The sequence below is a fragment of the Astatotilapia calliptera genome, chromosome 3, assembly GCF_900246225.1.
Source record: "Astatotilapia calliptera chromosome 3, fAstCal1.2, whole genome shotgun sequence".
Lineage (NCBI taxonomy): Eukaryota > Metazoa > Chordata > Actinopteri > Cichliformes > Cichlidae > Astatotilapia > Astatotilapia calliptera.
The window spans coordinates 16,740,868-16,757,348 of NC_039304.1; the positions used below are offsets into that span (position 1 = coordinate 16,740,868).

At 45.2% G+C, this 16,481-nt stretch overlaps 1 protein-coding gene across 1 annotated transcript in view; it reads right to left on the reverse strand.

Annotated features, from left to right (window-relative positions):
* The window catches only part of LOC113018742 (insulin receptor substrate 1-B), a 55,169-nt gene that overhangs the window by 35,831 nt on the left and 2,857 nt on the right, over positions 1-16,481 (reverse strand). Inside the window, exons 2-3 of the mRNA XM_026162074.1 lie at positions 5,730-6,031; positions 2,247-5,415 (exon numbers count right to left, since the gene is read on the reverse strand). Of these exons, the coding sequence (XP_026017859.1) occupies positions 2,247-5,415; positions 5,730-6,031 (3,471 nt within the window). The remainder of the gene's footprint in view (positions 1-2,246; positions 5,416-5,729; positions 6,032-16,481) is intronic.

Here is a 16,481-nt window from a genome sequence, read left to right on the forward strand (position 1 = left end):
AAGGACGTCTTCAGCAAAAGAAAAAAAAAATTGTTGAACAATAGTGCATGTAGTGAACAGAAGGGAGGGAAGGAATTTCAAAAATCCATCAGGCAAGAAGAGGAGCGAGGACAAGCAGTAGATGTGATGAATACAAGCTGTCCAGAGGAAAGATGAATGCAGGAATAAAGAGTAAAATAAGAAAAAAAAAGTAAGTTGGAGGGCGCAAATTACAGAGTACATGAGAAAAAAAGTTTCAGGAGAGTCCAGTAGTCTTGGGGTTTTGGTCCTGCTGGGGCCTGCCAGCCCACCGCGGCAAAAACACTCGAACAAAAGGATCATTTATTGGAGCAGGAGGAAAGAGGGGGAGGGATGAAAGGAGGAGGAACACTGTACAGAGGCATTTGAGAGCTGTGTGAGTGAGGACTGGTCCCATCTCAACATTCACAGCCAATGTGTAACATTCCCCCCCCTCCCGCCCCAAACGCTGCACCGCTGATGTTCTCAGCAGCCAGAGCCCATATGGTCCTTCTGCGGTAGCATGCTAGCATCTTGATGTAAAATACACAGAAAACTCATGCATCTTCCACAGAGACGGCCTCACGTCTCCAAATAAAACTAACGCAGTGAGGTATGGACACAAGCCGGTGGTTCATTTCCATCCGTGGAATGAAACCCAACTGTTGAGCCACGCTCATTGAAGGATCCCATGATGAATTTCTGCTAATGCCTCAAATTCTTCATTGATTCCAACGTTTACCACAAAAAATAACAACAAAAAAATGAAAAAATCCCAGAGAGGATTTCGGTCCAGCACGGCCCATGGTGCAAATCACGTGGAAGCAAACAGGGCTTCATAAGCGGCGAGGATCCTTGGCAGGATGCATGCATCACAAGAGACCCACTGTGGAAGCTTAAGCAAGACTACTGAGTGTTTTACTGATGCATATAAATTCCCCCCATCTCCATTTAAATGCTGCTCTATCTGCTTAAACTGCAGGCGTCCGTTGCTTAACGGGCCAATTTAGTGCAGACAGAGGTTCAAAGGGAATGTTTTTCTATGAGGAAAATGCCTCAAAGGGAGTTAGTTAAGGCATTGTTTAGCCACGGTGGTCCCCCACAGCTAGAAAATTGCTCCACACAGGAGGAGAAAATGTAAATACAATGAAAATCCATTATCCAGCCTCGATGACCTCATTGAATGTGCAGAGAAAAAAAAATGCTGACTTTAAATGCATCAGGAACTCTACACATAAAGTGCATGTGATTACAGGAAAACACTCATCATAAAACATTTTTGTTAACTCTGCAGTGGGCTCAACTAAACATTCAAAGTTTTCAGCTTAGATTAAGTAATGTACAAATCACAGCACGCAATGCTTTCAGGGCCAAATCTACAAACCTGGAACTTCTTTCAAGTCTTTGCATACTTTCCTACATACGTTTTAGAGCTCTAGAAGTGCAAAAAAAAAGAAGAAGATGATAAAAAAAAAAGAATTATAATTCAAAATTTCTTTCTCTCACAGCAATCTCCTCAAGTGTCATAATGGAGCATTTTAATTTGACAGGTCAACAGAAAACAGGGTCAAAGTTAATCTTTATTGAACTTAAAGCAGAACGCTTCAGTGGCAATTGTGAATGGTTTCCTTTGCTAAGAGTGGGACTGCAGCGAGATGTCTCAGACAGCTCTTCTCCTCAACAAACAATGGCTCAATCAGAGCAGAATGATTCTGATGTTTGTCATAAACGTATTAAAAACGGATCCCAGTTCTGCTTTTAAACTCCCAATAGGGAAAAGCAGCACTGAGTATGCATGGACAATATTCAAGAAGCCTCAGATCAATAGCAATTTCCACAACTTCGATATTTACTGATATTTCAGGAGTCTGTCTGACCTTTAACACTTTATCTAATCATATCAGGTGAAGAGTTTCTGTACACCAAAGCTCAGAGAGGTAAATCAATTCATGATTTGTCAGAACAGCTAAGCTTTGGCTCTTACTGCAGATTATGCAGACAGTCACACAAATAAACAAGTCTCTACATTTCAATCTGGCGCCAGGTAAAGTTTGAATACAAACATCGATGGATAGGGAGGCTGTGCTCTATTGGATTATCTTGAAAGCATATTCTTTTTCATTCTGAGCCATGTGATTGCAGGAAAAGAAAGAGAGATAGAAAACCTATGAGCATAGCGGTGACATAGAGATCACAGAGTCTGTATGAAGACAAAGACATGAAGGGGGGAAAAAAATAACAATTCTTACCAGTTCCCTCCTTGCTTCCATTTTGGTGCGTCCGCAGCTCCTCTGATTTGTAGAAGTCAATGCTGGCGTACGTGTTCAGGCTGGAGCTGCCACTCCCGCTGCTGCCGACTGATGCACCTGCCGCCCCCACCCCAGAACCAGAACCCAGTCCAGAGAAGAGGCGAGATGGGGCCTGGTTGCCAGAGGGCCCATCCAGTCCCACGTGGGGGCTCTCCTTGTTGGCCAAATCCAAGTCTATGTAGTTAAGGCCTTGCTCTGCAGATGAAGTCTGAGCATTTGTGGGAAGAGATTGCTGTCCAGGAAGGGGGAACTGAGTGGGAGATTCAGTCACAACACCATTGCCCCACAGCATGCTTTCAAAGCCCAGCCGGCGGGCTACAGACTGGTGTTCAGGAAAGAGGGAAGCAGTTGAGGAAGAAGTCGAGGTAGAGGTGGAGAGGGAAGTTGAGGCAAGGAAGGTTTCTGAGCAGTGCCGTCTGCGTCCTTGGGGGTCGGCCCGGATAACTTTAGCTCCCTGGTCTGGGTTGGGTCCTGTTTTGGATAGGGGAAAGTCTAGACCCCGTGGCAGCACAGATGTATCATCCCTGGTGGGAGATGGGCCTTTTGGGGAGACGCTAGATGATGACCGGGGGACAGGGTTGTTATTCAAACTGAAGGCCATCTCTGTGTAGTCTCCACATGATGTAGGAGACTCGGATTTCGTCACTGATGGAACGCTTTCTCTGTTTTTCCTAAGTAGGGCCTCTGCCACTTCAACCTCATCTTCATGAGGTTCAGTATTATCCTCATTACAGGGTTTAGGGGCATGAGCAAGCGTTGGGGGTGTGGGAGGGGTATGGAAAGAGGGGAAAACCAGCGGGGTAAGAGAGAGGGGTGAGGGCAATGGAGAAGGGCCCAGGTCCATGTTGACGTACTCAGAGGCAGCTGGTGGAGTGATCGGGGCAGATGGGCTACGGGAAAGGGGTATAAAGTTTCCAAAGGAAGAAGATGGCTTCTGTTGAGGCTGCTGGCTGCTGGAGCCATGAGGCAGCGATAATCCATGCCTTAGACCCCTACCACGACCTAATCCTATCCCAGTCGGATTGCCCTTCTCCCCCTTGAATTCAATGCTTACATACTCCCCAGGGCTCTTAGGTTCTGGTGGCAGAGGGTTCTCACGAACTCTAGGAAGAGTGTTCGCTTTGGATACGTCAACAAACAGGCTAACAGGTCTGCTTCTAGTATAGCTACCCTGCTTGGACAACCCACCAGAGCCTCTTCTCTGCTGCTGCTTACTCCCATGCTTGGACTGAGTTCCCCCAGTTACGTTACTCAAAGCCTGGGTAGTTCGCTCGTCGCTCTCACCCAGACTTTCACTGCTGGCTGAGCTGGAGGAGTACGAGGAAGATGAGAGAGACAGGTGGCGTCCAACTACTGCATTACCAACTGCTGCTTGCTCCTGAAGCCCTCTAATAGGTTTACCGCCACCCATTCCCCTCCTAGAACTCCCACTGGGCCTTCTTCCTCGTCCAGGACCATCATCAAAGTGTCCGGTAGAGGGGCTATGTTTATAAGACCTGGGTAGGGAATAGTAAGAGTACACCATCTTGGGACCATGTTGCTGTGGACTGGTCTCCAAATGTGATGAGTGCTCAGGAGGTGGGGGACTGCCGTTTACAGAACGTGCACTAATTGGAGACATGTTCATATAGTCACTGCCTGGCCTGCTGTCTGCACTGCCACTGCCCACCCAAGCCCCACCGGAGAGACCTCCACGCTGGTCAGGGGAACAGCTGCTATTAGGGGACATTATCATATAGCCATCAGAATTTGGTGGAGGTCGAATCTGCTGTGGAGGCGACACGCTGTTGTTAGGAGTCATGGCCATGTAATCATCAGCAGGTTTGGAGTCTGAGTCGGGGACCAAAACGGCCAGTGACTGGGAAAGGGACGTCGGAGGCTGAGTAACTCCAGGTAGCATTGACATGTACCCATTGTCCACGCCTAAATCTACGCTACCACCTGCTCCTCCAGTGCCTTCAGCTTTAAACTCTCCTGCCACATCCAAGTACCCGCCTCCTCCCCCTGCCGACCCAGCACTCATGGCAGATTCCTTCTGTGTAGAAGAGCAGGTGGAAGTAAAAGACTCTCGGCTCGTGCTTCTTGACATGATAGCGTAATCGGCCGAATCGTCATCTGCTGGCTCCTCAGCTCTGCGCTGACGTGGAGCCAGCCTTTCCAGGGCCATAGGAGGTAAGGAGGCCCGCTTGCTCAGCAGCCTGCGTTCAGCTTCACATTCTCGGCTGGAGGAGCGGCGTAGAACTCTTTTAGTTTGAGAGCCAGAGGTTGGTATTCCTGGTGTTTGCTGGGAGCCACTTCCTTGATTACTGTTGCCACCACCACTGCTACTACGTTGGCCCATTAGGATATAGTTGGCCCCATCTTCACTGAGGGACTGACTACTGACACTGCCAACAGAGCTTCCAGGGAGGCTAGGAGAAGGTAGGAGCGTGTGATCTCCAGGACTTGAACCATACTCGTCTGAGGAGCCGTAGTCACTGGGTGAGCCGGAGACAGAGGCTCGATGAGAGGGAATACGACTATAGGCTCCAGACCCCGGAGCACCAGCACAAGACGTTAAGCCTCCAAACTCTGAGCCATGACCAGAACTAGAGGACAGACTTGGAGCTGGGGAAGGAGCTGGGGTCGAGATAGAGCGCATCAACCCTAAAGGAGTTTTAGCAGTTGTGGTGGGTGCTGAACGAGCTGATTTTGATCTGAGGATTGGGGTGTTAGAGCAAGAGCCATTGGTGGAGGGGCTGGAGTTCACCCCATGGATCGGTGTGGCACCTGTTATCCCATCCTCCCCTTTCCCCCCATCACTTGCAGTGCGAGACCTCGGGAAGCTATGCCTTGGCGTGGGAGAAGCGTTGGCACAGTTGATGGGTGCTCCACTGTTAGTTCCTCCAGGGGGCTCGGTTCGGGGCCGGCGGGTGAAGCCAACCTGGCTAGGAGGAGGGTTTGGGTGGTGGCGGCGTGAGGGAACACTGATGGGGTTAGAAGCAGTAGCACCTCCTCCAGGGCCAGAGTTGGACTGAGACTTGCTGCGCTGGCGGAACTCCTCACTCAACGCCTTCATGGCCTCTAGCAAGGTTTCATGCATGTTTTGGGCGACTACTGAATCATCCACCTAGGACAAGAGGCAAAAAGCATCTGATAAAGGGAATGAAATCACAATATGATTGATTTTATATTCACATAATGTATTCAAAGTTAAAAACTACTGCACATTAAACCACTAACATCTTAAAGACAAAGTGCCCTGTATTTAAATCTTAGATTGTCATGGAAACTCTGTTTAATCTCCTTTTTCAAACCCATGAAGCCTCTGACAAAACTTTGACATTTCTTTCACTCTGCTGATTGCGGGCTTTTAAGATATGAGTAGGATTGGAGAATGAAAATAACCATCAACATGAACAGAACTGTAGATTACAGGCTCACCTGCATCCAGAACTCGCCTGGGCCTGTCACTGCAGAGCGTCCCACCTCAACGAAGAAGAAGTTTTCTGAATGGCCACAGCGTCTCACGTTCATCAGCTGCAGCACCACGGCGGCAGCATCAGAGTTGAGCTTCACAAAGTTCACCGTCTTGTCGGTCAGGCAAAGGCGGTAGATGCCAACCAGGTTCTTGGCCTGACCCAGGCCTTTGGGCCATACCTTTACCTGCCATACCTCTTTGAATGCTGGCCCAGGATTAGGCACTCCATAGTCTCCTGCACCGCTGCCGTCATTAGGATTCTTACCTAGAGGGACAGAACGGGGACAGAGTGAGATTAAAAGGTTACTGGGATGAAAACAAAGAGAAAAATAAGAGATTAAACTATTAAAGTGAGGATTTATGAAGAGCACTGGGAAGTACAGCTGTTGCAACAAAGGACTGACATGACTTTGATGCACCTGCAAATAAAAGAAACAACTGATAAAATCTCTATTATATGCCTGTTAGTTGAGGGCAAGCTGTCTTTATTATGTAAGCTGTGCTGTGGCCGAGCTTTCCATATATTTCTAAAACAGATCCAAGTATAAACTGGGCACGCACTGGCTTGTGAGACCGGATCATTGTACCTGCAGGCTCCATGCCTGTGGTCTCATTTATCAGTTACACAGGCATCCTGACACACACACAGAGGCACACATACTACCAGTGTGGGAAAATTTAACTCTTGACAACTGAAGCTGAACATAAGAATGATGAATATGGAAAGGGAAAAATAACAGCTCTGTGGAAAACCTTAAGAGAAGCGACTTGGAAAATGCTTAATAAGAAATGCTTCTCCAAAACAAACAATGCAAATCACTGGCAGGAATCCTAACGGCACGCCCTTAACAGCTATTTTCTCAAGCGGAACTGACAATAAAAACTGGCTTTGTAAACTAATAAATTGAAGTTTCTTTAAGCAGCAGCACAGGCAGCACATTCACCCTTTGTGTTAAGTGTGCTGTAGTCAGATACCAGAGGCCTACTGAAGCCAAAACACAAGAGAAAACGGCCCAAAGTGATATCTGATCCTAAGTTAGTAGGGGCCAAACAAAGGCATGGGACTTATCTAACCACCTAATATTTGTCTGACTATTATCCCAGGAAAGTACCTTAATACTACGTTGTACTGCAAATCATTGTTAGCGGCTAGTGACACTACCTTTGAATATATGACAGATTTACATCTAAGCTCATTTATATCCACACACAAAAGACATCACATCTGTTGACTAGCACGGATTATAGGAACAACATTATGTGAGTCATGTTTAGGGTGGATTTCGTATTCTTCTCCAGGGAACCACCCTAAAAAGTTCCTGAAACTTATTTTCACATGTCCCACATTTCTGAGATACCTCTGTTATGTTGCCAGTTTGGATATGTCTGAGCATGATAACCATCTATGACACAGACTCAATCAAACTAATGACAAGGCTAAAGAAACAGACCTCAACATCAGAACCTGTTCCCTTGAATGGAACAGGATGGTCTTTGTGCATTTATAGTGAGCTTAAGCACCTGCCTTATTAGCCTACCACATCTGGCATACTGAAGGAGACGACGTATTGAAATAAGGAAAGTTCTATTTTTAAAAGGGTTATCTCATTGAAACCACTGGTTTGCTATATATTATATACATATATCTGCTGATGTTCCAACAAAGCCAATGTTCAAATTTGTTCAGTAGAATCATTTTATCGTCTGATTTACTTTTAGTTCACTATCAGTTAGTCGTATTTACACAGTTCTTCTAATTTATCAATTTTAGCTAGCTAGAATTTTTAGCCATTTACCCACGATGTTTAGCTAACAATTTGTTTAGCCAAATGTATTTTTAGCTGTTAGCTTCATCTTAAGTTAATCATTTTGGACTTTTTAAGTCAGAATTTTAGATAAAATATATAACATATATATTAAACGTTAATGGTCAAAGAGGCACCATATTGATATAATACTGCAAACTGCAAGATTTTACGCAGACAAAGCAAAATATTTTTGATTTCAATAAGCACAAGCAAGAATTAATTAAGGAGTCCTGACCGATCTTCTCTCCAAGTTAGGCATTTTGATAATTACGATCAGTTCACCAAGTCGCAGCTGTTGAGCCACACGATTTAATTAATGCACATAACTCTCTTCCTGTGGAGATGCACCTGTGGATCCTGAGAAGCTTCAAACTGAAGCAGCTGGAAGGAACAAACACAACTTCAGCTTCAGTAAAAGCTGCATTTAGTGGTGAGTCTCTGTTTAACAACCTGTTATACACAAATTTCTGTTTAATGGCCAGTGCTGGTGCTAAAATATAGAAGAAGCCTCATGACTGGGAAAAAAAAAAAAAAAAAAAAAGCTCTTTAACCCAACTATTTTTCTGCACAAAGGATTAGTGTTGATTTGTGCACTTATTTTACTGTCAATTCCAACTGATTATCCATTAGCTTTTGATTTTGATTCATGTACCTCTAGCAACTGTATAAGAGCCCACAGAGTGCTTATTTGGTGGTAATCACTGCCTTAAGCTATAGTTTTGATCCAACAACGCAATATTATCACAATACTTTACCCACAATATGATATTACAAGTATTGCAATAATATACATTGTAATTTATCACTTTTTTAATAGTGTGTAACAGCCACTATGGTGTGGTGTCCCTTTTAAGACACCCAAGTCGAGGGTTGATGGGGTCATCAGTGTGTGCCACTGGTCTCTCTGCTCTCTCTCTGTGATGGTGTGAACATGTGCTTACACGCTAGTGCATGAGGAGGGACGTATTTTATGTTTTACCTCTCCAGACACCTTTGTTTGCAACGTTATGGGTTGTACGAACACTGTGCGCTATGTTTGTTAAGCTGCAGCCATTCAACCGGGCTTATATGGTTGATGAAGAGAAGGTATATTAAAGAACACACTGTGGAATTCCCAACGCCAGCGTGAGTGTGTATTCTTTTGGCTACCCTGCTAAGTGTTTTGCCGCCTCCTCTCAACCACTAAACGCAACCCAACGTTACAAGTGCAAATCACATCTTCAAAGTTAAACATTATCTTGTTTTATTTAAAGACATAAAATTATCTCACTCCAGTTATTTTTTGTTGCAAAAAGGTCATACTGGCAATTCAATGCAGCCCGTTTATGATAATGCAACAATTAACTTTGAGAAATCGATGTTCACATGTCGGCTTCTGTCTACATATACAGAAATTCACTTTTAAATTACAGGAACATAACCTGAATACATTCAGCTCACAGCAAGTTGAGTCAACTCTTCTCGAGTTGTGCTCATTGACAGGGACTCATTCAGGCTGATATGTCTGCATTTATAAATTAGACAGAAATTATCTGCAAACCTTCAACAGTCAAAGGAGCTTTCAAAGAAAAGCGTCTGGAGTTCTTTAAGTTGCTTGAAGACGTTTCACCTCTCATCCGAGAAGCTTCTTCAGTTCTATAAGGTCAAATGGTGTCTGGGACTCCCCACCATTCTTCAAGCAACTTAAAGAAGTCCAGACGCTTTTCTTTGCAAGCTCCTTTGACTACGATGACCTGGATGACTGAGAACCTTCACAGACAAACCTTTAACAATCTCTCTGAGAGATATTGCAGTCAGTCCAAGTAAGATGGCAACTGTCTGCATAAAGGTTGCCTCCATGGTTGTGAGTGTGAAACACCCGCAAGTCTGGGCAAGCATTTAGTCAAAAGTTGCAATCGGTTATAGAATGTGAAAAAATTCATTACAATCACTTTTTAATTTTTATTTTTTGGCGATGAAGGAGGTTGTTATCCTTTTTTTACTGATGCGACTGAGCTATTAGCTTGCTCGGAATAAGGAAGCACCTTTGTCAAGCTGTGTTTGTCCACTGTTGGACAGTTTTTCAGTTTAGCCAATTTAATGTAAGCTTGCTTTGCTAACATTATATCAGAAGGATGGTACAGACAATGAACCCCCAGAGCGTTTATATGCACCTAATTAAAAAAAATCTGCATTTGATGTCCCCGGATCAATATATCACCATGCAAAACAAAGTGATTCTATGCTGTGTTGATTTTATTTATTTTTTTTATCCCCAGATTACAAGTTTTACAGTTTCACTAATGTTTACGTACACAATCTCGGGGCTGATGACTTCTCCGACTTTCTGAGGTAAAAATCTGTCTGTTCCACCTTCGAAGTTCAAATTTCCAACAGAAGAATGACCATGTTTTACACAGATTCCCTAGTTCAATTCCAAGAGGAGACACAAACCCCTTTGGGGTTTTGTCACATTGCACATCTGGTGTAAAGAAAGGGGAAAAAAACCTGACAAATCAAACATGTGGAGCAGCCCGCTGTGGCGACCTCATTTGAATGAGGAACAGCCCAAAGTAGGTTTTCTATGGACGCTTCATTCTGTTTCCCCAAGCATCTGCTGGTTGAAAAGAAAAACCAACAACAAAAAAAACAATCCTAAAATGACAACCACATGTAGACCGGGACCCTCAGCATGCACAGCGAACATCACGTAACTGAGCTTCTGTTATGCAAACTGTTTTTCCAGATCCCAATCCCAAAACAGCTTTACATGCGATTGCACAAGAGGGAGAGGTCTGACGTGTCTCGCCGCGTCTCCGTCCACTCTTCTTACCCAAAATTGGAGGATCGCTCACGACTTGAAAGAGACCTAGAATAGATGTTTTGTTGAAAGCCAGTGAAGCTGCGGCTTCGCGGCTGTGTGTGTGTGTGTGTGTGTGTGTGTGTGTGCGTGCGTGCGTGCGTGCGTGCGTGCGAGTTTGTGGCACTCCCCCTATATTAGATGACTCACTCAAGGCCATGCACGGCTGTTTTCATGTGCTGCTTTTCTCTCCATGTGTGTGAATGAGCGCGAGGACCTCTGTGCAAGAAGTCCTTTTTGCTTCCTCGATTTAGATTTACAACAGGAAGAGACGGTTTTGGGACTTTTCAGCGGGGACCTATGGAATGAGGGACTACAGGAGATTGCAAGGAGATATAAGAGTGTCATTAAGAAAGGGGGTTTAAAAAAAGGAGCGTTATTCAAAGTTTATTTCGGGATTGCTTTGCCTAAAAGAATCTAATTACAGGCTTATTTCAAAATTCTTTTTTTCCCCCTGCTCTCTGAGAGTGACTCAGATTGCAGTGCAGCACGATCCTTAAAGAGTATCTTTTTCTTTTCAAGAACCCATTTAAAATGTCTCGAGGAGAGTGTGAGCGTGTTGTTTGTTTTGAATAAAGCAAAGCCTTAAACCTCAGCTGTGCCCTCAACAGCACTTACACAAACACCTTTTATCTCAAGGCCGCTCTGGCTGTGTACTCTAATCGACAACCCTCAAAAAAATAAAAACCCTTAAAGTATTTTCAAAGTTTTTTTTCCTAGATTTCTACAGATTTGCAGGTGGATTCACACCTATGAAGCATTACAGAGCTCAGGGCCTGATCTTACACAGTGCTGTATAAAGTATGAATCGCCCCCCTCGGCTTTCCTCTCGAGTATCTTTATGGCTGTTTGGTGTTTGTCGGAAAGAAAGCGGGGCATGGAGAGTTTATCAGTCAGTCAGCTTCCGTGCAGCACAACGCCCCTATACTACATAATGAACCCTCAGAAAAACACGCACACAGAGTTGGAGATAATCTAAGGACCTAAGCCGGATGCACATGAAAGCACCTGGAGGTAATGAACCATCCGCGTGAAATCTGCTGGTTGAATATGGGCAACACACACACACACACACACACACACACACACACACACACACACACACACACACACTCTGACAACCTTGTCCCAACTTTCACAGATCATGCATCGGGTCTGGGAGTCCGTGCATATTTATTCGCAGTTTGAGGTGAAGATAACATACACTGCCTTATTCACTTGTTTAGTCCACGTCCACGGTGAGCACACACTGGAAGCCTGAAGTCTGGAGAGCGGGAGCCTGCGCGGGCAACACTGGCGCCTATTCACGCCGATTTATTTGCTACGCTTGAGCTGGCTCCCTCGAGATCACAGGTTGACCATAAAGAGGCCGTAATCCAAGCTAATTTACTCAACTGCAATTTCAATTACGAGTTGTTGGCACTGAGGGGAAGCTTGCTTTCCTATAGCCTTTTGTGCTACGGGGGTTGTGAAGGGGTGAAGGAGGTGCCATATTTAGCCTCAAAGGCCGCTAGATCCCTTGACAGCACCTCACTGAGTGGCGGGCTCATCACTGTCGTGGTTACCCCCCAAAATCCTGGGGACTTGGCTGCAGAAATGCAGAAGTCCAGATACAATCAAGCAGTGACCATCTACAAAAAAATGCTTGAATTTGCAGCTAAAACTTCTTAGTTAGCTAATGCCGCCTGTAAATCAGGGGAAATTAGCTGGCTGGCTCTCATTGGGTCCTATTTCAAATTTCTGACCTCACTGCCCTAGCACGCTGTGCTGTAGGGCCACAAAAGACTGCACAGAGACTGGTGAGGGTAAAACCCCCACCATCTCAGCTACCGTGCCGCCCAGATCCACCCACGCTCACTTACCAGTGTACCAGCTCAGATAGATGGGAGACAGCTGTGTACATTTTATCCCCGCACGTATTTGTGAGAGACGAGAGCCACCCGGCAGTGAAAACAGTTGGTCTAATCTCTGGCTGCCATGTGTACCCGTTTTCCTCTTTTCTAACCTCTCCACTTCCTCGATCTTCATCCATTTCAAGCATCTGCAATCCCCCTCCTGCCCAACCCTCCTCACCCCACCCATCTCTCTAGGCCCACACTTGGGGGGCAACACCAGCATCCGCCCGGAGCTAGTTTCACATGTGGTCTCGGTTAGACGGGAGTGCGCACAGACGTACATGCATGGCTGCCTGAAATTATCGGTGACGCATTTAAGGTTCGCCGTTCCGGGACACGCAAGAAAGCTGCAAGAAACCCACCAAGCTGGCATCCGCCTCGGACTTTATTGGTCAGGGAGGCTCTGGGTTACTAAACTTTGTGTCGCACAGACTGAGACTGTGCGGAAGGAATTTTTAACAATACACAATGGGTTTGGGGTTTTATTTTTGTTTGTTTGCTTTGTTTTGTTGTTGGGTTTTTTTGTCTTTTTTTAACATTTCCAAAGTGGATAACTTGTATTTTAGAAATAAATCACTACAAAGCGCAGACCAATGCTCTGAAAACATCAGGAGGAGGAATATGGTAACAGCAGCTCGTCAAAAAACACTGACTAAAAGCTTCTGCAACCTGCATTTGTAATCGTAGACTTATCAGTGCTGCTCGTGTTGCTTATGCTGATTAGCTACAGGAAGGTGTGGTGGTAACCGCCTGGTTAAAGCATTCTAATCTATAAAAAGCTTTTACCATCTTCTTTCCGCTGCTAGTTTTAGGCGTCGCCACAGTGGCTCATCTCCATCCATCTCCCTCTATCCCTACCATCCTCTGTCACACCAACCCTCTGCATGTCCTCCTTCACTACATCCATGAACCTCCTCCTTGTCTCCCTCTTTTCCTCCAGCTTCAGCGTCCTTCCCATACCTCCTGCGCTTCTCTAGCTTTATCTCGAACCCGCTCGATCTGAGCGCGCCCTCAAAGCTGTAACAAGACCAAAAAAGAATCGGGATAACAGAGTTTACTCACGATTCACGATCCAAGTGTTGATGCCTGTGGTCAAAGTTATACCTCATACACAGATAAGGTATAATGAAAGGAAAGGCTTGTCATATGACTCACACCCAAATGCTGCTTTAGTTTTTGTATGTTTTTTTGTACATTTTTTTTATAACAAGCACTGGCACAGGGCGGGTTCACTGTGATCCATTCACTGCTGCTGTATGTATACATTACTACAGGAACAGCATGGCACTAATTAAGGTTTTTGTTTACTACCTCTGTTTCTAAAGCATCCCCCATGTGCATGATGAATATCAACCCATGAACTTCCTGACCCCCAATATAACAATGTTAATGGGATACTATCGAGCAACATTAATCAGTGAGGCCTGCTATAAAAGGTTCCTATGCATTTAAAGCCACACACGCTCCACACATCGGCACTTATTGATTAAACGGGTGCTGCTGCTGCTGGCCTCGCTTTACTGTCAGTCAAAGAGAGCTCAGCTCCAAGTTGGCCAGCGGACACAAAGCAGATTGCTCAAGGCCGACTCTGACTCACATCCATGACGTTTTACAAGCTGCAGCATCGCTACAAACCAGATCCGGTCAGGCTGCAGCTCACCGAGTTAAAGAAGTTACAAAGGGTTACTGTGCATCTAGTCGTTACGCAGGAGAAATACTCTGTGGCAGCTCAGCACGCTCCAACCGGGCTGAGGTTCTAACAGAGAGCTGTAGTTAAGCTTCACTTCTGCAGGAAAAATGTGTTTTGTTTTGAGGGTTTTTAAGAAAAGAAAGAGACGGAAAAAAGTTCAATTGGCACACAGCCTCTACTGTGCAAACGTCGGCCAACCCTCGAGACAATAATTACCACCTAATTAGGGAGATGAGCAGTGTTTAAGCACGGCTTAACATTTAATCGGTCGGCTCAGCGAACCAGCGGCGAGATCCAGATCTTTGAGGCCGGGACAGCTGAACGACACTCCGAGATAAAAACAGCCTGACGGGGAGATTTGACTTCTAATTCCGACTCAGAGGGACGTCACAAAGGACGGTTCACTCAAAAACACAAGTTCTCCTCAAACCTACAGCGTGACTTACAGAAAGTAGGAAACACCTGCTGAATTCTTGGACTGAGTTCAAAAATAAATGGTTAATAAGAGAAAACACAGAATAAAAGACAACCAGAACTTATAACCAAAAAGATCAAAAGTGATTAAGTAAATTATTTAAATGACTCATTTATTGAGTCATTAAAAAAACGATTTGACATATTTTGCCGTTAAATACTCAACTAATAGTCAAAATGAACATTATTCATTAGTTAATACAGTGTGACACTTATTTTCTCCTTATATTAATTTATCTTTGTAATAATCATCCAATTATTTATTTGTTATTCATTTTCAGGGTTTATTTATGCTGCTATTTCTTTTTAATTCATTTATATCATATGTTTATTTAATTGTTTTTTAAATATGCACTTTTTGATCCGATACATTGGCAGTTTCTGTCCTCCACAGACATAAAGTGAAGTCTATCAAATGGCCAAAGGGCCCATCAAACACATTTAGTCTCATATGAAACATAAATTAAGCAAACTGCTTCTCTGCGGATGCTGCAGGCAGGAACAGATCCTCCCTGCTCCGAATGTTTCCGACTGATCTTCTGCGTTTCAGAATCAGGACTAAATCAGAAACTGTCAGTCAGTCTGCTTTAATCTCTGTTTATGTTGGCACATTTAAACGTGTGTGTGTGTTTGTAGATGGTGTGTCTCTCTTGTTCGGTGCTGATCGCTACGAATCTTGGACTTTATTATAGTGTTTAACGAGGCCGACTACAGCTCCCAAGGTGCCGCGTTCTGCCCGGCGCACGGCGACTGAAGGTCGCGCCTCCGCTCCGTTTCATCGAGGTTAAACCTTTACACACTCGACTGCCTCCTAATAGTTGGGCAAATAGCTGCCCTGAAGCCTAATACTGTACGCGCTGCCTGAAAGGGTCTTACTGGAATCAGCTGAATAAATAAGTGGGATCCTGCCCAGCGTGGCAGCTGGCTTGTGTTTAATTACCACCAGCCATGTGCGCAATATTGAACTGTTCCTGGACGGCTTTAGGTAGTTTTCCCAGGCCTGGAGAGGAAGCAGAAACTGTACAACAGCAAGGACATCCGCGGTTTTATTCGTGCTTTCACTGCACGCACGCTGCAAACTCCAGCCTTTGCAGCCGGCTGCTTTGCAGAGGGGATATGTGGAACTACACAGGTATCACACCGAGGGCGTGGTTCTGTGGAAACTAGTGAGGCAGATAGTGCAGCATCTTTTGGCTCAGCTTCAGCTTCAACTTTTCTCCATCCAGGCTGGGAGAATAATTCCAGCCTGGGGGAGGGGGGGGGGGGGGGGTCGTCACTGTGGGTAGGCGAGGCTGTAGAGCATGGAGGCGCGAGCGAGATTTGAAACTGTGCATGGGGTGCACATATCAAAGCAGGCCGAGAATCCTTACAGAGTTGCATGCAGCAACATCTCAGTAAACGCCTGGATCATGCATGCATATGTGCACGTGTGCACGTGCGCGCGCGCGTGCGTGTGTGGCCTCATTTTTTTTCTAGAAGAGTAGAAACTGTGTATAGGCTGCAGCACATACCACAAGAGCGTTGGAGTTTACTCTGCAGCCAGCCGCAGCCTTTACTTTACACAAGAAACCCAGCACTCTGGGAAAACAAAGGAAGGAGACAAGCAGCCACCGAGGGATCAGTCATTTCAAAGGCTGTTCGTGAGGATGCTCGAGCCAGAGGCTCGTTGGGACACTTTGGATTTCTTAGAGGACGGCCATGAAATGGGATTTTCTGTACATGTGACCACGCGAGCACCTGTAGATTGGATTAAATGTTAGATGCTAGACAGGAGGAGTGCACGTCCAGTCACCTTCCCCGTAATAAGCAGCGGCTTACACCTGCAGATATTTGACATTATAAAACTCCTCTGGCTCCAAATAAAAAGTGGACTATCACAAAGTTTGTCCTCATTTATTTCTGTGCTCTCCCCCAGCCCCTACATTAATCAGCTGATTTGTGTTACCCAGCAGCAGGTCCTGTGCAAGGAGAAGCACCTTGAACTCTTATCATCCACGATTGCGTCATGT